This window comes from Fukomys damarensis, unplaced genomic scaffold, assembly GCF_012274545.1.
Source record: "Fukomys damarensis isolate Sample0158 unplaced genomic scaffold, DMR_v1.0_HiC HiC_scaffold_39, whole genome shotgun sequence".
NCBI classification, from domain to species: domain Eukaryota; kingdom Metazoa; phylum Chordata; class Mammalia; order Rodentia; family Bathyergidae; genus Fukomys; species Fukomys damarensis.
The window spans coordinates 124,919,112-124,944,704 of NW_022900951.1; the positions used below are offsets into that span (position 1 = coordinate 124,919,112).

General features: G+C 38.9%; 1 protein-coding gene across 6 annotated transcripts in view; it reads left to right on the top strand.

Moving 5' to 3' along the window:
* Mtmr1 (myotubularin related protein 1) overlaps window positions 1-25,593 on the top strand; it is a 66,460-nt gene that overhangs the window by 4,821 nt on the left and 36,046 nt on the right. Inside the window, exons 2-6 of one of the 6 annotated variants that reach the window (XM_033760449.1) lie at window positions 10,611-10,634; window positions 12,729-12,782; window positions 16,977-17,052; window positions 24,794-24,888; window positions 25,253-25,357. In XM_033760449.1, the coding sequence (XP_033616340.1) occupies window positions 17,007-17,052; window positions 24,794-24,888; window positions 25,253-25,357 (246 nt within the window). In that variant the 5' untranslated portion in view covers window positions 10,611-10,634; window positions 12,729-12,782; window positions 16,977-17,006. The remainder of the gene's footprint in view (window positions 1-10,610; window positions 10,635-12,728; window positions 12,783-16,976; window positions 17,053-24,793; window positions 24,889-25,252; window positions 25,358-25,593) is intronic. The other 5 variants (XM_010638970.3, XM_010638966.3, XM_033760450.1 and 2 more) reach the window with 5 other exon arrangements.

Below are 25,593 nucleotides of genomic sequence, written 5' to 3' on the forward strand. Positions count from 1 at the left end.
TTTTTTTTTTTTTTTTTTTTTGGTACTGGGGATTGAACTCAGAACCTTGTGCTTGCAAGGTAGATGGTGGCACCACTGAGCTAAATCCCTGGCCCTAGTTGACCAACTTGAGTCACAACCAGCCCTTGGGAATGAATTAATTTCTTAAGTCAAGGCCCACTGTACAAATTATAATGAAACTTTGTAAGAACTATTAGTAGAAATGACAGAGTTGATCACAGTTTCCCTTATTTGGAAAGTAGAACTGGGTCAGAAAGAGGGAGCCTGATGGAGTAGTACAAACAGTACTGGTTGGCTTTGTGACCTTATATAATCTCTCTGGGCAGTTTCCTTATTTGTAGGGATAAAGGCATTTGGGTTAGATTATAAATTTCTAAATGCCTTTGTTTCTAGAACATTCTTCAGTTACATTTTGTCTATAGGATCCAATTATTGCCAGCCTTATGGAGATTAAGACCCTGAGTTTAATGTGACCATCTTTCTTCTCTGGCTCTATCATTATTGTCATCATCTCTGTTCCTTTCTTCCTCTCCTTCCATTACCCATGTACACACATGCTAGATCTCTTCTCTACACATTCTGAAGCAAAAGGACGAAATGGGAAAAGTGCTGCACAAAGTTTAGTCATTGGAACAGGACAGTATAGTAATTAAATTCTGTATCCGCAACAAAAAATTCCAGGAAGGTTTTGGAGGGAAAGGGAGACAATGTATAGGAAAGGCTTCAGTATGCTTAACATAGGTCTTAGTTAATATTTCTTAAATTGAGTATTAGCCCCCACCCCCGTCCTCACTTTCCCTCCCCTCCCCACTTTCTCCCTTTGTCCTTCTCTCCCCCTCTCTCTCTCCCTTCTTCCAGAAACTGGGGACTTTGCCTTGTCAGGCAAGTATTCTACCGTTGAGCTACATTCTCAGTTACAAGAAGGGTCTCTTTAAAATGTCAAGGCTTTTGCTTCCAGAAAGATGAAGCAATTGTACTTTCTCTTATTCTTCATATTATGTGCAACTAAAAGCCTTGGACATTATCTATAAAATAAACATAAGAGCAGTCTGAAACAAAGAGAGCTGAAGGCAGACTGGTTAAGGACCTCAGGCCCAAGGAATGACATGCCAAGTGCTTTGGGTTTTGTATTTGCCAGATATATCTAAGACTCATTGCTGAAGAAGCCAGTCACTCAGAAATGTCAATAGGTACAGAGAAGAAAATGGTACTCTGTAGTTTAGAAGACCAAAAAATGAGTAGCTTCACAGGAAGGAAAACTTTTCTACACAGACAACCCTATTCCAGCCGTGTGCCACAGAAAACAGTTGGTGGCCCCACACCTAGTCCACTAGCAAAACCAGTTGGGGAGCCTAAATTCCACTCCTGCCAGGCTGTAAGGAGGCACACCAGCTCCCTTTGGGGATGATATCAGAGGTTGTCTAGTAGAGAGCCAGGACTTTCACTATTACCTGTTGATAAGGAGGTTACCCCTCTCCAGTTCAGTGCCACTGAAGGCCATGTGGGGGTACAGTAATGAGACATCTTTTCCTCTCTCAGTTGGAGAGATTTTTGTGGAAATCTAGCTAGGAGCTGTAACTCATGCTTCTGCTTAGCAGTAACAAGGAAGCTTCTACCTTCTGATGTCAGTGAAAGCTGAGTCTAGACTTCTACCCTACCTGGAAATAATAAAGCAGTATCAGAGAAATCTGGCCAAATCAGAAGGTTTAAATAAGACCCATAGTCTCAGATATAATCCCCAAATGTCCAGATTTCTGTTGAAAATAATTTGTCATAATATGAATGAAGATCTCAGAGTGAACGAAAAAAGAATCCATGTGGCCTGGGGATGCAGCTCAGTGGTAGACTGCTTGCCTCGCATACTCAAGGCCATGGATTCTATCCCCAGCATGCACACATGTACGCACACACACATACAAACACAACAGGTGTCAAAACTATGATGAGAGATTAGAATTATGTGCAAAAGATTCTAAAGCCATCAGTAATCAATTACAAATATGCTTGAAATAATAAAAAAAACAAAAATTTAAAAATTTCAGCAAAGAAATATGAGATAAAGAACCAAGTGGAGATTTTAAAACTGGAAAATACAGTAATGAAAATAAATTCATTGTATGGGTTCAGCAGCAAAGTGGATAGAGAAAAGAATTTGTGGACTTGAAAGTAGAGCAACAAATTACCCATTCTGAATGAAAGAAAAATGAATGGTTCTAAGAACCTGTGGGAGCACAAGAAAAAAAAAATCAAACATTGTGTCATCAAAGTCCCAAAGGAGAAAAAGGGACTTGAAGGACTTGAAAAGTACTTGAAGAAATAGGTCTAAAAACTTTCCAAATTTGGTAAAAGAAGCCTGCAGATTCAAGAAACTGAGTTACCTCAAATAAGAAACTCTCCCCCAAAATCCACACCAAGATATATATCATAGTCAAACTTCTGAGAAATATAAAAGAAGAAATCTTGAAAGTAGTAAGAGAAATACCTTCTCTGTAAGGAATTTTTTTGTTTTTTGAGACATTGTATATTACAGGCTGGCTTTGAACCCACTATGTAGCCCAGGCTGGCCTTAAACTCATGGTGATTCTCCTGCCTCAGCCTCCTGGGTGCTGGGATTATAGGTGTGCATCGCTATGCCCAGATTCTGTAGGGAAAATTAATTCTAATGGCAGTGAATTTATCAGAAACCATGAGGTCAGAAGGAAGGGGCACATTTTTCAAGTGCCGAAAGAAAAACTGCTAACAATTAAAATATGTTTCTGGGTGAAGTCATTTTCAGATGAGGGAAAATTAAGAGAATTTGTCACCAGCCTACTTAACCCACAAGAATGGCCAGCGGAAGTTCTCTGAATGGAAAGAAGGCAATCAAGGAAGGAAGAACAACAAAAATAAATAAATAAATAAACAAACCTAGTAATAGCAGGGTCACTGGATATGAGATAAATACATAAAAATCACGTTTTTTTATGTGTACTAGCAATGTATGGAAGCCAAAATTAATACACTGCCCATTTAGCACCATAGAAACAGAATGCTTATGTATAAGTCTAACAACATGAATAAGACTGGTATACTGAAAACTACCGAATACTTTTGTTTGTTTGTTTGTTTTTGGTACCGGGGATTGAACTCGGGTCCTTGCGCTTGCAAGGCAGGCCACCGAACCGCTGAGCTAAATCCCTGGCCCCAAACTACCGAATACTGAAGAAAGAAATCAAAAGAAAATCTAAATTGAGATATACTGTGTTCATGTATTTGGACAGTTAACTTAGTAAAGATGTCACTTCACCCAAAATTGATATATGGGTCAGCACAATTCCTATCAAAATCCTACAAACATTTTTGTAGATGGAGACATTATTCTAACATTTGTATAGAAGGGCAAAGGAACTAAAATAGCTGAAACAATTTTGAAGAATGAAGTGGTAGTAATCAGTCTGCATGGTTTTAAGACATTTTATAGCTATAGTAGTCAAGACTGTATGGCAGGGCTTTAGACACAGACTAATGGAATGAACAGAAATTGACCCAGTTTCTTTTCTTTGGGGGGGGCACCAGGGATTGAACTTGGGATCTTGCACTTGTAAGGCAGGCGCCTGAACCACTGAGCTAAATTCCCAGCCCTACCCAATTTCTTTAAAAACAAAGACTCAAGCAATTCAATGTAGGAAAGATAGTCTTCCCAACAAATGTTGCTTGACTCAATTGGACTTCTATAAACAAAAACCAAAAGAGAACTTTGAAGTTGCACATATGCAAAAATTAACTCATGCATTTAAAAATAAACTTTAAGGAGAAAAATCTTGAGGAACCTGAGCCAGACAAAAGATTTTTTAGATTTGACACCAAAAGTACAACCTATAAAAGTAAAAAAAAATTAAGGGCCAGGGTGGCACTGCACCTTCCTCTGTCCTGTTAAGAGGATGAAAAGGCAATTTGCAGAGCAGGAGAAAATCTTTGCAAACTTCATATCTGGCAAAGGACTAGTATCTAGAATATATAAAGAAAACTCAAAACCTAACAATAAATCCAACCATGCATTTAGGAAGTAGAGAAAAGACATTACACCAATGAGAAGAATATATGGATGGCACATAAGCATGTGAGATGATATTCAACATGAGATATTTCATACCTCTCAGAATGATTAGAATTAAAAAAAGAATAGCAGAACACCAAAGACTAGCAAGGATGTGGAGAAATTGAATCATTCATCCACTGTTGGTGAGTGTATAAAATGGTGGTGCTACTCCAGAAAACAGTGACTGTTAGAAAACAGCATACAGCTACCTTGTGACCCAACAGTTGTGTCCTGGGCATTTGTTCTAGAGAAATTAAATCTTATGTTCACATAGAAACCTAAACATGACTGTAACAGCTGAAAACTGGAATGGCCCAGGTCTTCAACAGGTGTTGATCTGTGGCACATATATGCCATGGAATATTACTCAAAAATAAAAGGAAAGAAATTTTGATGCGCACAGAAACTTGGGTGAATTTTAAGGGACTTACGTTGAGTTTAAAATGCTGAAATGAAGAGTGAATACTGTATGATTCTTCAAATGCCAACATTACAAACATGGAGATAGATTAATGGTTGCCAGGGTTTTAGAAGGTGGATTGGGCAAAAGTAGGCATCCCTGTGATGAAACCATCCCCATCTTGATGGTGTCATTATCAATACCCTGGTTCTGATATTGCGCCACAGTTGTGTAATAAGTTACCACGGAGGAAACTGAGTGACTGGTACATGGAATCTGTCTTATTTATCTCAATTGCAAATGAATCTACACATCTTGAAATTAAAAGTTTCATTTTAAAAAGTCAAGGTTTTTACAGATTGCTGAATGATTTTATACTGCATGTCAAATAAATTTTGATTAGTATTTATAACATGTCAGAAGTATTAAATGAAAAATAGTTAGGTTAATAAAGATATTAATGGTGGTACATGCCTGTAATCATAGCACTCTGGGAGGGTGAGACAGGAGTATTGGATTGTAAGTTCAAGCCCAGTTTGTCTCAAAATAAAAAATTAAAAGGTCTGAGGATGTGCCTCCATGTGAAGGCTGTGGGGTCAATCTCCAGTACTGAGAACAAATTAGAATTTAATTAATGGTTCAATTACAACTATACTTATTCCTTTTGTAAGTGGAAATTGGGCCGCATACTTCAGCTATGTTGGAATTGAACACCTTACCTAGTTTCCTGAAGCGCTTCTCTGAGTGGTTTTGGCCCCAGGCTAGCAAGCAAGGTTCAGGTGCAGCTAACTTCGCAGAGACCGGAGATGTATTTTGATGACCTTGTTGAAAAGTGCATAGGGAGGATTGTTTGACTAGTTGCGATTTTTATTGGCCTGTCCTTGGCCTCAGACTCTCAGGCCAGCTGGTAAACATTCACTGTTGGTGATGGAAGCTTCAACAAATGCGCTCAGTTTTAGAAAAAAACAACAACAACAACAACAAAAAACACCTGCTGACCTAACAGTTTAAACCTCTTCTTTAAAACTCATTTTGTTGCAATCTGGTTGCCAAAGCAAAATTATTTTATCTATAGACTTTACATCTATGGCAGAAAACAGTGATGTTCTTACTCTAGTTTTGCAATCTTCTTGAAAAGCCTCTAAGGCCTAAGCTCAAAGGTAATGATATTTGACTTCCAGTTGTGTTAATGTGATTTATCCAAAGGATTATAAAATTTGGAATGTCAGCCCTTTTTACCTTGAGCCCCGACTCTAACTGATTAGCTGCTGACAAGTTGAGCCTCGGTGTCCTCATCTTCATAATGGCCATTGTAGCAGATGCTGAAGGCATGACATGGGGTACCATGTATTAAACACAAATGCCCACTGTGGTACTCTGCTGCTGTCTCAAAGTGTCTATGTGTCAAAACAAATACAAAGGAGACCTGTGTGCTAAACAGTTGTTCTCTGCAAGGAGTGGGACCGGATTGGGGCTGCATGGAGTTCAGTCAGATCCAGAGATGCAAACTTATGGGCCAGGCAGAACAGTATGGCAGAGGAAGGGGGCACAGCAGGGCATTCTGAGAGTTAAGATTTGGGGGTCTTTGAGTGGGAAAGGGGCTGAGACACTGGGGGAGGGGGATGGAGAGGGATGTAAAAAGAATGAAGATGTATCACATATATGTACCAGCTCCCCATGAGGAATGAAATTATGTACTGCAAACATGTATTAATAAAAATGAAACTTTAAAAGTAAAAAGCAAAAACCAAAAACCAGAAGCGGAACTAATTTAGGTGGGAGTGTATTGAAGTCAAGAACACTAGCACTAAAATCAGCTGGCGAGGGTTTGAATTCTGGCTCTTGTTCTAGCTTTATGGCCTGGGACATATCTCACATGTCACTGCCTCAGTTTCTGCGTTTGTCACTGGGAGGATTGGTGTAACACATGTAAAACATTCAGCACAACTCCTGGCCCAGAGAGTAAACTTTGAACAACTGTTCATTTTATTTGTGTCCTAGCACTGGCTGCGTTTGAAATCTGAGAGTTTCATCCTGCGGGAGGTGAAGGGGAATCAGCTTCTACCTATGAAAACAGCTATTAAGACAGGAGCCAAGCAGTTTTTTAAATTTTTTTTATTTTTCATTTTTACTTTTTGTACCACGGATCGAACTCAGGACCTTCTACTTGCAAGGCAGGCATTGGAACTACTGAACTAAATCCCCAGCTGGAGCCAAGCAGATTTAGAACAGTCAGCGTTATGAACTGATTGCAGCTGCCTTGGCCTGGCCTAGGTGTGCAACCACAGTACGCTGCCTTATTCGTTGGCCCAGAGGTAGACACACTAGAGGCAGCCCTGCACAGCTGTGCTCTCTCCCGGGGTTAGGGCACACACCAGGCGGGAGATCATGCTGTACCCTGAGTCTCCTCAGCACACAGATTCCAGCGGGCCAATGTGGAGTGATCTCCCGAGAGGGAAGAAGCCTTTATTTCTACTTGGGATTGCCTGGGGGCGGGGGTCACAGCAGTGATAGCAAACCTTTTATTTTTATTTATTGGTACTGAGGATCGAACTCAGGACCTTGTGCTTGTGAGGCAGGCAGTGGAACCACTGAGCTAAATCCCTGCCCTGGCAAACCTTTATTTTTATTTATTGGTACTGAGGATCGAACTCAGGACCTTGTGCTTGTGAGGCAGGCAGTGGAACCACTGAGCTAAATCCCTGCCCTATGGCAAACCTTTTAGAGCTTTCAGTTATAACAAACATCCCGTTGTAGCATTCATGCTGTAGGTTCGCCACCTCTGACATAGAGGGGAGCCCAGCACGGAATGAGGGTCACCAATACAAGCTTTCATATTCATCTCAACTGGGTGGCTTTTTCTTGATTGGGTGAGAGCCATATAGATTGTAATTTTTTAGTTAACTTTTTAATGGTACGCCAGCTTTGTTGAGTAGATTAAGGTCACTGTTAACTTTGTTGCACCTTCTTGGCTGTTCTTGGCATGTATAGGACGTGAGGGAGCCGTGTGAGGTATAAATTGGAGCAGCTGAGACTCATCAGCTGAAGAAGCCTTATCTCACTTGGTCCAATTAGTTGGCTTGACCCTCCCAACAAGCACAGGGCTGGTCCAAGGTCTTGTGGCCAGCGAGCAAGTGGTGGGCAGAGTTCCATTCTAGACCTCCTCCTCTACCATGATGCCGGTTTGCCTCCCTAAGCCTCGATTTGGGAGATGTTTTCTGAAAGCTTTTAATGAAGCTTACATAATCCTGCTGTCGAGATTTCAGGACTAGCCCGGGCCTTGCAGTTGTCCCACAGAGTTCCCTCATTTTACGCGTGCAAACTGAGGCCCGGAAGGCAGACACTGGGCAGCTCCCAGGCCTGATTCAAAAGCACCACCTTCCCGTGATTTCTATCAGAAGCGGATTAAAGAAAATGAACTTCGGTGTGTGCCTGAAATGGCTTATTTCGGGGAGGGGCAGGGTGAGCCAGAGAGCAGCTCGACTTACTCCCCTCCTACCAAGAACACTGAGGATTCCATTGCAGTAGGCAAACATGCGAGTTTAAAGGCTGATTATTGTCCTGCCCCTTTCCAAGCCTGCAAGTTAGTTTTTCTCCTTTCCACAGAGAGTTACATCTTCCATTTGCATGGCTCGAATGGTCCATGTGCTTCTGCAGTAGGCATTATTTCCGCAAGGAAATGATTGCGAATGCTACTTTTTTAGTTTTCAACTTTTACTATCAGTTTACAGACAAAGCATTAGAACCTTGTAGTTTGAAAACAGACAAGGAAATAATATGCTGTGCTGTCTGGGTGTGGTCGCACGCACGCTGAGGCAGGACTACCATGAATTTGAGGCCAGCCTGGGCTACACAGTGAGTTCAAAAGAAGGGAGAGAAAAAGAAAGAAAAAGGAAAAAAAAATTAAGTTGAAGGGAGGGCAGGAGAATGGGGAAAAAATAAGAACCAAGATATATCTTGTAAAGGTACAAGATCCCAATGATGACTGTAACTGTATTGTATACCAAAAATGTACCAATAAAAGAATTTAAGGGCTGGGGATCTAGCTCAGTGGTTCCTGCTCCTGCTTCACAAGTACAAGGACCAGAGTTTTGATCACCGGTACCAAAAAAAAAAAAAAAAAAAAAAAAAAAAAAAAGGAAGGAAAAGAAAAAAGGAAAAGCCATGTTGGAGCGAGGATCAGAGAGCAAGGGGAAGTGAAGTGGTAGGAGGGGATGAAGCAAGCTGGGAGCTGAGGGAATTCCTGTGTCAGGATTTTGGAGGGGTCAAAGCAGGGTTTACATGTGTTAATTATAGAGAGCCCCACGCTGAGGCGGAGGAGCAGAGTTCTTAGGGACACAAATCTGGATCAGACTACCAGGGTTGAAATAGTTCTACAGCTTAAACTTGAACAGATTGCTTAAACGTGTCTTGGTTTTCCCATTCAAAAATGGGACTAGTGATCGTTTGTTTATCTGACAGGGTTATTCTAGAGATGAAATGAGCTAAAATGTATAAAGTGCCTAGAGGAGCAATGGGAGCAGAAAAGTCCTGAACATTGTTTATGATGCAGCTGCTGCTGATGAAAAACAGAGCTAAAAACTTGCAGTTACTAGAGATTGGAAAGAGGAGGTAGTCGTTTGAGAAAGTTCATTTTTTCATCTTGTAAAATGAGAGGTTAGTAAACACTTTAAAATTGACAAGTGAGGAAATAGAGGCAGAGCTGTATTTATAGTGATGGAGGCAATCCATAGAATTAAAAATAGGTCTAGGTAAGTGTGGTCATCTCTGGGGAATGAAGCTCTGGGAGGGGAGCCTTTCTATCTTGAGGTTTTTATTACCGTAAACACGTATAACTTTTATTTTTTTGCCTACTTTCTTGAGGTGTAGTTAACAAGCAGGAACCTTCATGTATTTAAAGTATACAAGCTGGGTAAATTTTCACATATGTACATACTCAGGCACCCATCACCACAGTTAAGGCACACATCAGCACCCTCTCTCCTTTCCCCAAAGCCAGATTGAACCTTGTTATTAAATAGCATTACATTTCAGTACTTAGGGGCTTTAATTCTTGAGGTACAGTGTCACTTCATCTCAAATACCTTTTTGATTGCATAATGAAATGGCTGTATTTTTTGTAGTCTTCGTATTCATGTGATCTTTATATCCCTCCTGAGTAAAACCATAAAGCTAATTAAGAACTAATGGTGATTGTCTTTTTTGATGATGTGTTTTTCATAAAACACCCAGTAGTTAGATGCTAGGATTGCCGACTTTGCAGTGGGGCAGAAACAATTAAAATCCTCCCCAGGCAGTTAAAAAACTGTTTGCTTTTCAAAATTTCCATCCACTTGCAGGCTGTTTGATCTGACCAGGGCTTTCTGAGTGTGTAGGCTTCATGTTCAATTAGGCTTCACAGGCCACAGCACAGGGGTAATGGTGCTGGAATCAGTGTCGCAGTTGAATAAAGCAGGTCTTCCACTTGCCTCAGGGACCAGTCCCTATTTCCTGTCCAGAGCTTCCTTTAGCCTTCTGTGTCCACTGGCCCTGGGCCAGGGAGTAGCACTGTGTTCACGGTGGTGTGGCTGCTTGCAGTCCCAAGTATGACTGGAAATACAATTCCAGTGAAATTCGGGTTAAGCTTCATGATCTTCTCAGTTTTATGATACTGTTGGTTAACACTAACTGAATGGTGCTGTGGGTCCAGTGTGGGGTTTCTGTGGTTTTTGTTTTGTTTTTGTAGGAGGATTTGGAACCATAACTGCCTTTTTTTATATCTTTGTTTCTGTGTAGAAAAGGCATTCGGTATTGTAAACAGAAGCACAAAGGAACTCTTCAAACAGCCTGTTCAGGATAGCTTGTAAACAGCACCTGACAGAGGGGTTGTGTCTAAAATAACATAGTTTGTCCTAGCCTAAGTATGATGCATTTCTCCAAATCATGGACTTCCCTGAAAATCACAGGACACTTGTGTTAGGATTGATTTTATATCGAATGAAACTTTGAGGACAAATCTGTTAGGATTGATCTTGTTGGTTTTATTAGAGGATTATGATGTTTCTTAGGAATGGGCTATTGAAATTAACGGCATCTTTCACAGGTCAATAGTAACATGTCCATGATGATGATGTTCTGTATTTTAACTAACAGGTTTTCAGGAGGCCTGATATAAGGGTAAGGATATTTGGCTTTCAGCAGATGGACCTCCTACTTGTGTGTGTCTGTGCTTTATGAAACAGTCTATTTAGTGTTCTTTACCTTCTCACTGATTTTTACGAGTCACTCAGGTCAATTTGCTCTGCTGTATCATAGCTTTAAGTGTTCACTAGAAGCGCTTTATTTGTTACAATGTTTTCATGTGCAGTAAAAGCCAATGTGCGTGAGGGCAGGATGCTAAATTTGTTATGAGTGTGCGCTGCTGACTTTCCTTGTACCACATGACTCCTGCCCAAATGAGTTCTAAGTCTAGGCCTGCAGAGGCCTCTTTTAACCTAGCTTGCCTTGTGATTCATGCAGAAGAATTTAGCAACCACAAAAAGTTCTCAGTTGTCCATCCTATCTAAGATTGAGTCACATTTGTGTTTGCATGTTTGATACAAAAAGCAGAAGTTGTAATCTTGAAAAAAATTAAAATCAGCCCCACTGTTTTTGTAAATACTGAGATAGTGGACTATAGCTTATATTTTCCCTCCCTTTATTTCAGAATATTCATAAAGCAAGACAAAGATTGGTAATATGCATGCATTTCACTCTTAGTATGGACATGGAAAATTAACCTGTTTTCATTAGATGAAAACAATGGATTTTGATAGTATACTTTAATGACTTCAATTTAAAAATTTTAATCTTATGGAAGCCAATGAATAGTACAAAAATAACCAACTTAAGTCAAATTCTTGTTTTTTTACTTGGTTTACCTTTTACTCTTGTTTCACCACGTTTTCTTTTGCCTGTGGTAATCATTTTTTCATTGATTCACATTGTTTGGCTTTATACTTGCATGGATTTTGAAATGTATTTTTGTATATTCATTTTTCTGTTTTAAACATTTTAGTCAATGATTCCATTTGTTTGCCTTGTATTTAAAAATGTAATTTAAAAACTGCATCTAAAATTGCACTGCCTTGAAAGCTATCCAAACTATGCTAAATTGAAAGTGATGATAAAGTAAAAAAAAAGTGCCAAGTAGTTATTGTACTTTATAGACAAAAATGAAAGTTGTGAAACAGTAAATTCCTTTAAAGTTTTGCTTCTTCATTAGTTGCCTTTTAAAGAAATGCAGTCATTGGAACCAAAGTTTTGTGAAATAAAAATATATGCTAAATTTTAATACTTTTAGCCTCGTAATTGATACAACCTTGAGAAGGTATTATAATTTGAAATCTTCAATATTCATATTTGTACTACCTGCTGAACTAAAAGTCTAGTTTTTAGAGTTTCCAAAAATAATTGATTCTGTGAAGAAATTAAGAATTAAGAAATTGGGGCCGGGGATTTAGCTCAGTGGTTTTGCCTCTTGCTCTGCAAGCACAAGAGCCTGAGTTCGATCCCCGGTACCAAAAAAAAAAAGAATTAAGAAATTAAGTGTACTTTTAAAGAGATTGGTAAAACTTAAAGGATGTATGAATGTTTAGTGCTTTGTGAAGCATGTGTCAGTACTGTGGTTAAAATATTTAATATACTGATTTGTAAATCATAGTACTTAGCAATAAGAAAGATTCGCATGTATATGTATATGTAAAATCTGCAGTGTGTGAGATGTGCACGCATGCAGTAGAACTGACCCTGGGCAACATCATGGTCCCTCAGAGTATATGAGTACTTACTGTGTCTAACATACATGTCTGCGAACTGCTTTTGTATTTCGGCTTGACTTTGTCCTTTACCTGATTTCTATGGTTTGCTTTATTTTCTATGAACACAAGAATTGCCTGTCATTTTGTTTCTTTGCTATATGCTATAATGTTGCTTGATTGTAAAAAGACGGTGCATTATTTGAAACTCATGTTTGTTTGCTTTTCATTTTTCTACCCCAACACAAACACTGAATAGATACTCCATTTTAGACTGAGGATGCTATAGATGGCCTACACATTATTTCCTTAACTCCAAGGGGGCAAAGGTGATTTTCAAAGCTGTGAAAAGTGTGTCGACTTTTACATGCTTACTGTCTCTTTACAAAAGAAATTCTGTCCTTTCACCTGTCTGTTTGCACGTATTTCTTTCTCCTCTCTGCCTTTTCTTGTCCATGCACCTGGTGCTGTGCAGGCGATACAGGAGGAACACAATGGCTACCCTTCTGAAGCTGAAGCTGATCAGGTGGCAAGTTCTACATGTTCATCTGTTTGTAGCTGCAGATTGTGTATCTAGAAGCCATTTCATACTAGATCTCTAGATGATAAGCAAAGTTTGCCAGATGCTTTGACCACTACAGTAGTGCTCTCTTGTTCAAATCTAGTAGATTCCATTATGACATTATTTGCAAAAATTGGTTTATCCAACATATTATCAACTAGAAATGTGTTCCTCTGGGCTCCTTGGTTTCCCCCAATAGAGTTATAGATGAGGTTGGTGACCCTCCAGCACCGTGGAATTCTAACGTACCTTACACATGTGTCAGGGGTACTCCCTGAGAGCGTGAACTTTGTTTATTCAGATATGTATGGTCAGTGCTCAGCATAGTACCCGGTGCTTTATAATTATTTGTGGAATGAATCCATGTGTTTTATATTTATTAATCTGACCAAAAAATCATTCCTATCTTATCGTGCACTCTTTACTCAGTCCCTCTGGATTCTCTGTGGAGTCCCAAAGCCACAGTGCTTTCTTTCCCTTCTGCTGGTAGGAAAATTTAAGAGGCAAGCAGCTCCAGGGATTCATGGCAAGCCCCAGGCGCTCAGTTATGCCTTTGTCCTTATCATCCAGCCCTGCCTCCATTGGTGAGCCCAAGAAAGCACAATTTGCAAACCACTGCTTTGGGCATGTAGCTGTTATATATACTGCCCATCTAGAAGCTTTCCTGCAGGCTGAGGATGAAAGTAAAGAGAGGCCAGAGTCACCTGGATGGGCTTAAGCGCTCAGGGACAAAGTCACGGGGCTGCAGACCTCAGCTGGACTTGCAGGATCACAGGAACAAATTTAAGATGAGATCTTCAGAGGGAATTCCCCAGTTGGACAACATATGGGACAAAAGGCATCAAGAGGAAAAGGGTGTGTTGATGAGATCGAATTTATTCTATCCTTTGAATGTGCTGGATAAATCAAGGGTCAAATCATGTCCTGTGCAACCTGGTAGTTGCAGTAAAAGCTTAATATAAGTGTAAGTTTTATCTCCTGACACCAGCTTTATAAAGGAAATCTACTATATTCACCATGCCCCAAAGCCTTTAGAAACTTCTTTTGAGTTCCTATGCTCAAGCTAAATGGGTTCCTTTCCCAAATGAACCTCCCTCCTATGGGGAAATCTGAAACAATGGGGTTATTTCTTTTATTCTGATTGTTGTTTTTTTTCATCATTTATGCAAGCATGTCCCAGATTTTTTTCCCCACAAGCAAGGGGTTTGTCTCAGTATGTCTCTCCAGCACAGTCATGTTGTTTTGTGCATGTAAATGCACAGATGTATCCTGCCATACTTGATAGGACTGTGGGAAGAGAAGAGAAACACTTGATCCTCAGCCTGGATCTTCAGAGCCTTATGCATTCTCAAAATGGTCCCAGTCACTGCTGTCTCCTACTTGTAACATTTCATTCACTGGTCCTGGGTTTAGGACTTTAAAGTGTTCCATGGGGCTTGCTGGTTTAATGAGAATCTTACTTAGCTCAAGATTCTGTTGATTAGAACAACTTGCTTTCTTAAATGTGTTTGAAAATAATCTATCCCCATTTATTTTTAAATATAAGTTAAAGATGAATTTAGCTTGGGATACATAGTGAGTTCAAGGCCAGCCTGAACTACACAGAGGGGAAAAAAGAATTTAGGTCTCTATATAGCATATACCATATGATATATAATGTTTGGCCATGAAAATCTGCTTCAACAGTGGAACATTTGAAGTAACTTAAAACTCTGACATGAATTAAAGCAGCTTTCTTACTTTGTAACTAGCTGTAATTAGTCACTAATTTAGACAATAAAGTAGACTTTCAAATTAAGGCTTCTGTTAAGATTGGTGATCTTTTAGTGTTTCTAAAACCGGACCTTTAACAGTATATGTAGTATATTGGTTTATGCTTTATTGCATAACAGCTATATTTCCAAATCAGATGTGAGTATAAAAATGAATTTACAAATGGTTCTTTACATCCCCTTTAATGTGTTAATTCCTTTAAAGTTTTGGCTAAAAAAAGTCTTAACCAATCTGTAGTAAAAATCAAACTGAATAGGCTGGGCGTGGTGGCTCACGCCTGTAATCCCAGCACTGGGGAAGCTGAGGCAGGAGGATCGCTAGGAGTTCAAGACCAACCTGGACTACATAGTGAGTTCCAGGTCAGTCTCAACTACATAGTGAGACCCTGTCTCAAAAAACAAAAACAAAAACAAAAAAAATCAAACTGAATAAATTATTGGGAGGTAATAATAAATCCTGATATATATATTATGTTAAGCATACATCTTTTGATAAAGAGAAAGATGAACCATGTTGTTTTGTGCCCTCCCAGTAGAATAGATGTATCCTGATCAACATTTGACACTGAATTTACTATTTATATTTCGAAATTTTTCTTCATTGATTTTATAAAATTTGATGACGCTAATGTATACTATGTTTCTAAATTAATTTTTAAGTCCCTTTAATAAAACATCATGAAATATAGCTATGAAAAGTAATCACTTATTTTGATTTGGATCATAAAAGACACCCATATTCAAATATTTTGCTTTACAAAATGATACTGAATACTTAGTGCCATCAGCCTGTTTTTCCCTGAACATTAGTAGCCTCCTGGTGTTGACAGATATTCTTCAGAAAAGCAGGTATGAGACTTGCATTATACTCTAGCGCCCTCTTTCTGGTTCCATGTACGTTAACACACTAAAGACAGCTCACTTTAAAAACACAAAAACAAAAAGCCAGCCTAACTTACCAATTTAACTCAGAATTTCTCACACTTTTTTTAAAAAGAACTATTCACATCTCTTGAGAAATTAGGGAAACACAGCTTGGTAATTTCAGGGGTTTTGATCACCTTATTGTTATTCATGACGCATTATGTCAGACATGCCAAAGAGAAAGCGATTGGTTTCCTTGGTAGCATCTCACAGGGTAGCAGTACCTTGGAACAGTCCTGGAGTGCAGACTCAGTCCCTAGCTTTGCCATTCAATTACGCCAGTTTTGGACCTTTCCTGAGTTACCTGGCACTCTCCAATCAAGGATATAAGAGACTTGCTACTGGGCTGTAATGCCAGTCTGGTCATTTAGAAATGTGGGCACACAGTGCACCAGCTGTCCAAGGAGTCCTTCTCTTAGTATCACTATAGCCTGGAAACCTTGTAAGTCATTAGCAGTTTTTTTGGTGAGTGTGAAATTAGTGCAGAAGTGAATTGTCTTGAGAGCTGTCTGATGAGCATATTCTGGTCCACTGTAGAGACTGGAATAGGGGTTAGCATCCCTTACCTAAAATGCTTAGGCCCACAAGTATTTCAGACTTTGGCTTTTTCTTTTGGAATATTTACATGTACACAATGAAATATCTTGGGGATGGGACCCAAGTTGAAACATGAAACTATTTTTGTTTGGTCTACACCTTGTCTACACAGCCTGAAGGAAATTTTATACAGTGGTCTTAGTGTTCTCACTTCCACCCACCACATGAGATCAGGTACAGAAATTTCCACTGTGGCATCATGTCAGTGCTCAAAAGGTTTTTGATTTTTGGAGCATTTCAGATTGGGGATTTGGGGACTAGGGATGCTCAGCCTACTCTTGTCTGCCGGATGAGAGCATATTCTCATGGCCGGGATTGGCTAAACAGTGACAGTCCCACTCTCCATGTTCCCTAGCATTTTGTGTGTCTGCACACGAGGGGCTGGGCTGCAGTATGTGAGCTAGGATGTTCCTTAGTTACTGTCCTTAGTCTATTGTCTGGTTATTTTCATTAGACTTGGGGATTTCCCAAACTGTCTCACAGGCTGGGTCATTTTTACAGTTAGCTAAGCACCTAAATCTGATGTTTTTATCTGTATTAGTTTCATGCTCAAAAGGTAACCTTTTTCTGACCTTTCTAAATTCTAGAGGCATCTTATAATAGCTATGTGTGTAGTGATTACAGTATCTGTCATGTCAAGCCATTTCTGTATTAATGCTTTTTAACTGTAAGATGTAAACATGTTGTAACCCTTTGCTAGAACATGCAGCATGATGTCCTGTGATGCTGAGCTTTGAAATATGTCTTTTAAGGGGTGGGGGTTACATTTTGCACGCTTCCATAGCCTTATATAGAGAATACAGAACACCAAAATCTTCTCAGGTATACAAATGGAATGAGAGATTTACTCCTGTTTGGTTTTCGGCAGGCTCTGAGGGATGGAAATAAGCTGGCACAGATGGAAGAAGCACCACTTTTTCCAGGAGAATCAATTAAAGCCATTGGTAAGTTTAATGTGTACACTTTGCATATCGAGATTCATAAAATGAAATGGTACTTTGTTCTTCAACATAGATGTTGTGTATGTTGCAGATCAGCCAGACCAATTTGGGGGCAGATAGACTAGGCTTAATTATTCTTACTAGTGTTTTCCTGGCCTTAAGAGATAGAAGACTGTAGAGGTTTCCTGGAGCTGCAGTTGGGTATGACATTACTTGCAGTTGAATATTACCAACTGAGGAGGGGCCTGAATTTCCTTCGTGAGCTAAGAACTGCCTAGACACTCAGTGTAATGTCAGTTCACTGCTTTGTTGGAATCTTTCATATGAGGAAAATGTATTGGCAGAAGACCACATCATATTTAAATAAGTTTTGACAACATGGCAAATAAATTTCTCTCTCTCTCTTTTTGTTTTTTTTTTTTTTTTTTGATACTGGGGATCGAACTCAGGACCTTGCACTTGCCAAGCAGGCGCCATCCCCAGCTCTGGCAAATAAATTTCAATGGCTTATATGATTAAAAAAAAAACTACGATTTTAGTACAAGCAGTGGACATGTGTTGCCATCCTGCATTTTAAAGGTGATGGCATGAGGGTTCCCATATCTCTTCATGGTGGGTTGGCACGCATTTCAGGAAGTGGTGGATGGTGCCATGGGTAGGTAGGAGGGGCAGCTCGGTGCCATGTTCTTATCTCATCAGTTGGTTAAGTTGACAATCTACTTTATTAGGCTATTTCCTTCTTCCTTTGTAACTCCCTCCCAAAGATGTATACTTGCTCTCAGAGTGTGGTCATCTTGTATCAAGAGCATTAGAGTCCTGGGCTCTCCTTCTGGAGCCTCCAAATAACTATTTGGGCTGAATATCCCACTCTGTGGCTCTGGACCTGTCCATTCCGGGCCCTGAAACTCTTTCCTTGGCTTCTGGGACCTGATTCTGTCCTAGTGCTTCTCTAGTGTCTCCGGCTGGTGCTCCTTTGGGTGTTCCAGCTCTGCCCCACATTGCCTTCCAGAGGATCTGTTTAAAATGCAGAGCAAAATATGTCATGACCCTGCTGCTCCTGCAGACACTAAACTACAAAGATTTCAGTACACAATGTGAAGAGGGTTTTGTCACTTTATCTCTATCTTTATCAGTAGGCCAAAGTCCACTTAGAAGTGATTACAGCTGATGTAGGTGATTGATCACTCTGTCCATCAGACTTTTGTTTTGAATTAGGAGGGAGTGTTATAAAAGCTTGGACTGTAAGTTCTCAGTTGTCTCAGCAGAAAGAGAAGGCTTTAGTGGAGCCAACTCTAGGCCTGGTGCATTTCCTCTCCTGTGTGACTGTGGAAGAGGGAAGCTCCTGCCTGGCCCCATTTCTCTCCCAGTCACTGTTTGATATCTTTCAGTTGTATGTTAAGGACATCTGCACATCCTTAATCCATCTAAGTGTGTTTTCAATTCCTCCAGTGGCTTGCAGAGGGTAAGTAAATTAACCCCTACTTTTAAATAAAGTATGTTCCTGGAGGCAAAGTATAAAAGTAGGTTATTGTAAAGTAAAGTGCTCCCCTGTGGAGTATCATTTCAGTTTGTCATTGTCAGAATATGAAGCTTTGACATAGGGTATACCTGGGAAGCCATCGTCACAGTTAAGGTAATGAACATAGCCATTACCCCTCAGCAGTTTCTTTATGCTCCTAGATAAACCCTCTATCCTGTGTATTCCCCTCATCGTCAAGCACTGCAAACTATAGTGTGTTAGTCGGATTTTCATTGATGTGACCAGATACCTGAAAAACAAAACTACTTAAAGGAGGAGGGTTTATTTTGATTCATGGTTTCAGTGCAGGGTCCATTGTTGCTCTTAGGCCTGTAGCAAGGCAGACTTCATGGTGGAGGGGCGTGGCAAAAGAAAGTTGCTGACCTCCTGGCAGCCAGAAGGTAGAGAGAGCAGGAAAAGAGCCAGTGTGTTGTGAGAGGAGGAGTGGGGATCAGCTCTACTCCTCAAGGTCATGGCCCATGGTCCGCTCCTGTCAACTAGCCCCACTGTTTCTATTGCCGCCCAGTAATGCCATCAAATTCTGATACCACAAAGCCCCAGGACCCAGTCACTTCCCAAGAGCCCATCAGCAACTGAGCCTTCAGCACAGTGAGCTGTTTGGAAATCCTGTCTTTCCAAACCCTAACAGTTAGTTTATATTTTCTAGTGTTTTATACAAATAAAATAATGTGTGTTCTTTTTTATCTAGCTTCTTCCAATCAAATAATTATTTTGATTTTTGTCCGTATTGTGGCATGAGTTAACAGTCACTCATTTCTGTTGCTGAAAGATATTTCCTTGTGTGGATACAGTTTATCTGTTCATCTGGTTTTGGATATTGGAGTTGTTTCGGCTGTTTAACTATTTTAAATAAAGCTGCTATGAGCATTTACATACAAGTGTTTGTGTGGACGTGTAATTTCCTTCTCTCTTGGGTGAATACCTAAGGAATGAAGGCCAGAGACATACGGTTAGGTGTACATTTGATCATTCTAATAGTGGTACTGGAGATTGAACCCAGGTCCTTTGCACTTAGCTATATCCCTACCCTTGGTTAATATTTGTTTTATATCAAGACAGGTTCTCAATAATTGCTAAGTTGCCCAGGTGGGACTCGAACTTGCAGTCCTCCTATCTTGAGCTTCCCACAGTACCAGGATTACAGGCATGCATCACTGTGCTGAGCAATGTTTCACTTTTTAAGAAACGACTAAATAAATCACTTTCCAGAATGGTCATACCATTACACATTCCAGGTTTTCTTTTCCAATTTAATGTTTCTATTTCTTTTTCTTTTTAACTGTTTGAATTTCCAATATAATATTAAAGAGAAGAGGTAAGAGTGAACATTCTAGTCTTGTTCCTGATGTTTGGAAAGCTTTCATATTTTTACCGTTAAGTATGTTACCTGTTTTGGGTGGATGTCCTTTATTATGTTGAGAAAGTTCCCTTCTATTTCTAGTTTGCAAAGCATTTTTTAAAAAATTAAAAACAGACACTAGATTTTTGTCAAATGCATTTTATCAATTAATGTAATCCTGTGATTTAAAAAATTTGTTTGTAATATCTAGTGGATTATATCAATTACTTTTTGACACTTCCATTGCCAGAATTAACTCTTCTTGTTTGTGATGAATTATCCTTTTTATGTGTTGTTATATTTGATTCATTAAATTTTTGTTTCAAAGATTTTCATCCATATTTATGACAGCTACCAGTCTGTAAGTTTTCTCGTAACGGCTTCCTCAGGTTTTGCTATCAGAACAATGCTGCTTCATAGAAGGGATTTGAAATTCTTTCTTATTCAGTTGTCTGGAAGAGTATTTCTTCCATAAGTGTTTGTTAGAAGCCAAGCCACCTGGACCTTCAGTTTTCTTAGTGGGAAGTTTTTAGCTGCAATGTCTTTAGAAGCTATGGATTGTTTAGCTTCTCTGTGTCTTCTTGTAAGTTTTGCTAGCTTGTCTAAGATTGCCTGTTAAATCTGAGTTGTCAAATTATTATTCCAAAGCCACCTATTGTATCCTCTTATTATTTATTTAATAGCTGTAGAATTTGTAGGGGCATCACTTTTCTCATTTTTGATATTGTAATGTGCATGTCTTCTCTCTTTTTTTCCCTTTATCAGTTTCGCTAAAGGTTTATCAATTAATCTTCTCAAAGAATCAGCTTTCAGTTTTATTACTTTGTTCTCCATTTCATTATTTCCCTCTGATCTTTATTGTTTCACATCATCTGGTTATTTGGGGTTTAATTCTTTTTTCTTGAGACAGAAGTTGTGGTCATTGATTGGAGACTTTTGTTCTTTTTCAATCTGGGCATTTAGATTTTCCTTGACATGCTATTTTAGCAGTATCTCACCAATTATGATGTGTTTTCATTTTTATTCAGTTCCAAATACTTTTGAATTCTCCTTTTGATTTCTTCTTTGATTTGGGGGGTACTTAGGAGTATGCTGTTTAATTTCCACATAGTTGTGAGTTTTTAAAACTTCTGTTATTGACTCTAATTTTATTCATGTTCATAAATCATACTCTTTGAATTGAGATGTGTTATATACCTGTACCAGTTTCCAAAAATGAATGTGATCATTGTCTACTTCAAACCTGTACTAATCAAAAAAATTTAAAAGAAATCATACTTTTTAATAACGTGAATATATTTATGAAGACTTGTATTATGCCCCAGAATATAGTCAATCTGTAAATGGTCTATGTACACTTGAAAAGAACGTGATAGTGTTGTTCAAGTCTTTTGTTGCCTTATTTTCTGTCCACTTTGATAACATTCATCATAAGAGAATTTGTATCTGTACATGATCTATCTTGCTGCTTCTTTCCCATCCCGCTCTTCACCCTTCTTCCCTTCTTTGTATGCAAATCTTTATTTCCATTTTTTCCTTCTCTTTTCTCTTGTCCCTTCCTTCCTTTTCCCCTTTTCCCTGCCTTGTTCCCTTTCTCATTTGAACATTTTCTTCCCATCTCCTAATATCTATTATACATTTTAGTCCCTATTTCCACTTTCAGTTTCTCACGCTAGAGAAACAATGTGGTATTTAAACATGTGTGTCTGATTTATTTCACTTAATAGCATGGTCTCAAGCGCATCCATTTAGCTAGAAATGTCTCAAGCTCATAGATATTATAGTTTTCTTTTAATTAGTATTAATTTGACATGCTTATATTCATCTTCTGAATTCCAAATTATTTTTGCTTATATATATTTTGTTTATTTGTTTGTTTGTTTGAGACAGGGTCTCACTATGTAGTTGAGACTGACCTGGATCTCACTACGTAGGCCAGGCGGTCTTGAACTCACAGCGATCCTCCTGCCTCAGCCTCCTGAGTGCTGGGATTACAGATGTGCACCACCACGCCCGGCTTTTGCTTTTATATTTAAAGTAGATTTCCTTTGTGCTATATATACTTGAGTCTTGATTTTGTCTTCAGTCTGATAAGGTCCGCCTTTTAATTGGGATGTTTAGATGATTTACATGTTACTGTATAAATATCAATATAATTAGATTTAAATTCATTGCTTTTATATTTCTTTCTCTCTTTTTTGTATTTGTCGTTTGTTATCTTTTTCCTCTTTTTTGTTGTCTTTTGGCTTAATTGAGAACTTTTAAAGATTCCATTATATCTTTTATGTTTATACCGTATAGTAGCTATAATTTCTTGGCTGGTTGCTTTATATCTTTAACTTTTCACAGGCCACCTTCAAGTGATTTTATGCTGCTTCATGTATAGGATAAGAACTTGACAACTGTACCCATTGTTACCTCCTAGGCTTTGCTGTTGTTATCCATTAACATTTACATTTTTCGTAAACCCCATAATATGTTGTTCTTATTTTCTTGTTATTACGTGTTTGAGACACATAATGAACACGCTCATTGTGGGGGCATTTGTATGTACTTATACACATTGAATCATCCTTTTTACTATCCCTTCTCCTCCTCTCTCTCTCCATCCCCAGATCCCCACCCCATCTGCATAAGGTCTGCCTCTCTATTATCATCTGTCTGTTATTTTGCTGTTTAAATTATTTATACTTTGGGTTTCTCATATAAGAGAAGTCCTACAATATTTAACCTTGTATGTATGATATATTTCATTTAGTATTATAGTCTCAAGATTCATCCATCTTCCTAAAAATTATTCAAATTTGTGCTTCTTTGTGGCTGAGCAGTACTCTGGTGATTCAGTACCACATTTTCTAGTACTGCATTGTGCATAAACACCACATTTCCTTTATCCATTCATCTGTTGATGGACATACAGGCCATTTTCAGTATTTAGCTATGGGTATTCATGTATCACTGTAATGTAATATCTTTAGCTTTTTGGGAAGATGCCTGGAAGAGGTATAGCTAAGTCGAATGGAATTTCTATTTGTAATTTTTTTTCAGCTTTAATTGAGTTTATTGGTACATTTTAGGTATACAGTACAGTTACATTCAGTTGTTGGGATCTTGTACCTCTACATGACAGGTCTTGATTCTCATTTTTTCCCCTTACCCCTGCCCTCCCTTCACCCCCTCCTCCCCTTCCCATCTACAAACACTTTATTTTCATCTTTTCATTATCTCACATTTTTTTTCTTTTCCATTATTACCCTTCCCCTACCCATCCCACCTTCCCTACACCTTTAGCTCCTTTCTTCCCATTTCTAAATGTCAGTAATCTTATTAGGATCTTATGTATTATTGCAGATTATTCACACTCTATTTGTAATTTTTTGAGGAATCTGTGTACTAATTTTCATAGTGGTTCATGGTTTTTATTTATAATCCGTTATCTTTTAAGGATAAGATACTAATAATGTTTAGTTTCCCACAAAAACTCTGGTTTTTTTGTGGTGGGGGGGTAGGTTGCCGGAGATCGAACTCAGGATCTTGTGCTTGCAAGTCAGCCAGTGGCACCACTGAGCTCAATCCCCAGCCCCAGAAACACATCTTAACAACTTGCTGTCTTTCTTCCCTCCTTCCCTCTCTTCTCTCCCACTCCCTCTCCACCTGCTTCCCTTCTGGGTTAGGTTGATCCTCTTCTGGGATTTATCACGTTGTGTCCACATTGCTTTATAGCATTTATCAGGCTGTGGTATAATGATGACTTTCAGGCTGCTTATGAGCAGGAACTATATCCAGTTATTCCCAGAATCCTGCAGTTATAGACACTCAGTTTGTAATGAGTGATAGAAATGTTTTGAGAATTTGGTCAAATGACAAACATTAGTACCTATTTCTCTCTTGGACTCAGCGGTAGCTATTGTATGTTCCTGTCATTCCAATGCACTGGCAATTTGGGAAAGTCATGAAGATGTGGGATCTTTATGATAGATACGAGCTTTCTTTTTCTTTTGCACTATTGAGGATTGAACCCAGGGCCTTTGCATTGAGCTATATTCCCAGCCCTTTCTATTTTAATATTTTACTTTGAGACAGGTTCTCAGTAAGTTGCTGAGTTGCCCAGGCTAGAGTGGAACTTGTGATCCTACTACCTTAGCCTCCTAGAGTGCTAGGATTACAGGTGTGTACCACCACACCTGGCTAGGATATGAGCTTTTTAATGCTCATGGAAATTAAAAATGTTGTGTATTTTATTGATAACAATACGAAAGTTAAAATTAATAAAAAAACTGATCAGTAATTTGAAACACATCTCCTTTTTTTTTTCCTGGTTCTGAACATAGAACCCAGGGCCTCATGCATGTGAGGCAAGTGCTCCACCACTAAGCCAAAGTCCCAGCCCTGAAACAAGTCTTTTTCTACTTTACTGATGTGGCTGCAATTTTTGTCAACTCGAAAGCAGTTTCCCTTGGAGGTACACTAGGGAACACTGTTTAGCTTTCATTAGTTTTAAGTAGCAGTAATTTATGAAATGGTAGCCTAGTGTCTTTAGAGTTTAATTAATGTTTTGAATGTGATTAATTTACCACCCAGGGAAAATGTTGACTGCTTAGGAAAAGAGACAAAATATAACTTATTATGAGGCCTTTACTTGAAACCTCATTAAGTAGCCAACAAGAGTGTTATTTTAAGTAATCAAACTCTATTAGCAGACTCTTTATCTGTATCTTTATTTAAAGTTCTATTAAATAAAATTCCTAGAAAACTGAATGATCTCTCTCTGTGTCACACACACACACACATTTGGAAACTCATGCTAAGATTTATTGAGTCACAAGTCTACAGCAGCAGTTACTACTTTGGGTTTTTTCTTTCAGTGAAAGATGTCATGTATATCTGCCCATTTATGGGAGCAGTGAGTGGAACCCTGACAGTGACGGACTTTAAGATGTACTTCAAAAATGTAGAGAGGGTGAGTGTTTTTAGTGTCTTATTTTAAAAAAATGATTTGTAACCAGTAAAAGAAGAAAGTAAATAGTCCCCTGAAATCCCATCACATAGACATAACCAAGGGGTGAGTTTTAATATGTCACATTTGCAAACAGATTTTCTGTCTTAATCAAAAGGTTTATTAGTTAAACCTGGAGAGGGAGGTTTTGTTATAGTCTCAACATAGACCACATAAGGTATGCTGTAAATCAAACTTCAGTTTCTTAGCTGGGACAAAGAGGAAGTGCTAATGTAAACAAACATGTTTCCTAGCCCAGCAAAGACTTAAAAGATGGAGGCTCTGTCGACTGATGTGGAGCGGCATTAATCTGAATTTTTAAACCTAGGACCCACACTTCGTCCTTGATGTTCCCCTTGGAGTGATCAGCAGAGTTGAGAAGATTGGAGCACAGAGCCATGGAGACAATTGTGGTATAGAGATTGTGTGCAAGGTAGCCTCCAAATCCAAGTAGAGCTAAAAAGTGGGTGATCGGCTTACAACTTTCTTTGACTCACCCTTCCCGGTCTTTGATAGGAATAACTTTAACTCTTCAGAATCCAGCTGTATTCAGGACAGCAGCTCCTTCAAATATCATAGCTACTAATTGAAACGGTCATAGAATCCCATAGAATCCTTTGATGTAATCCTTTTTTGTTGAAATATTTCTCTCTCTCTCTCTCTTTTTTT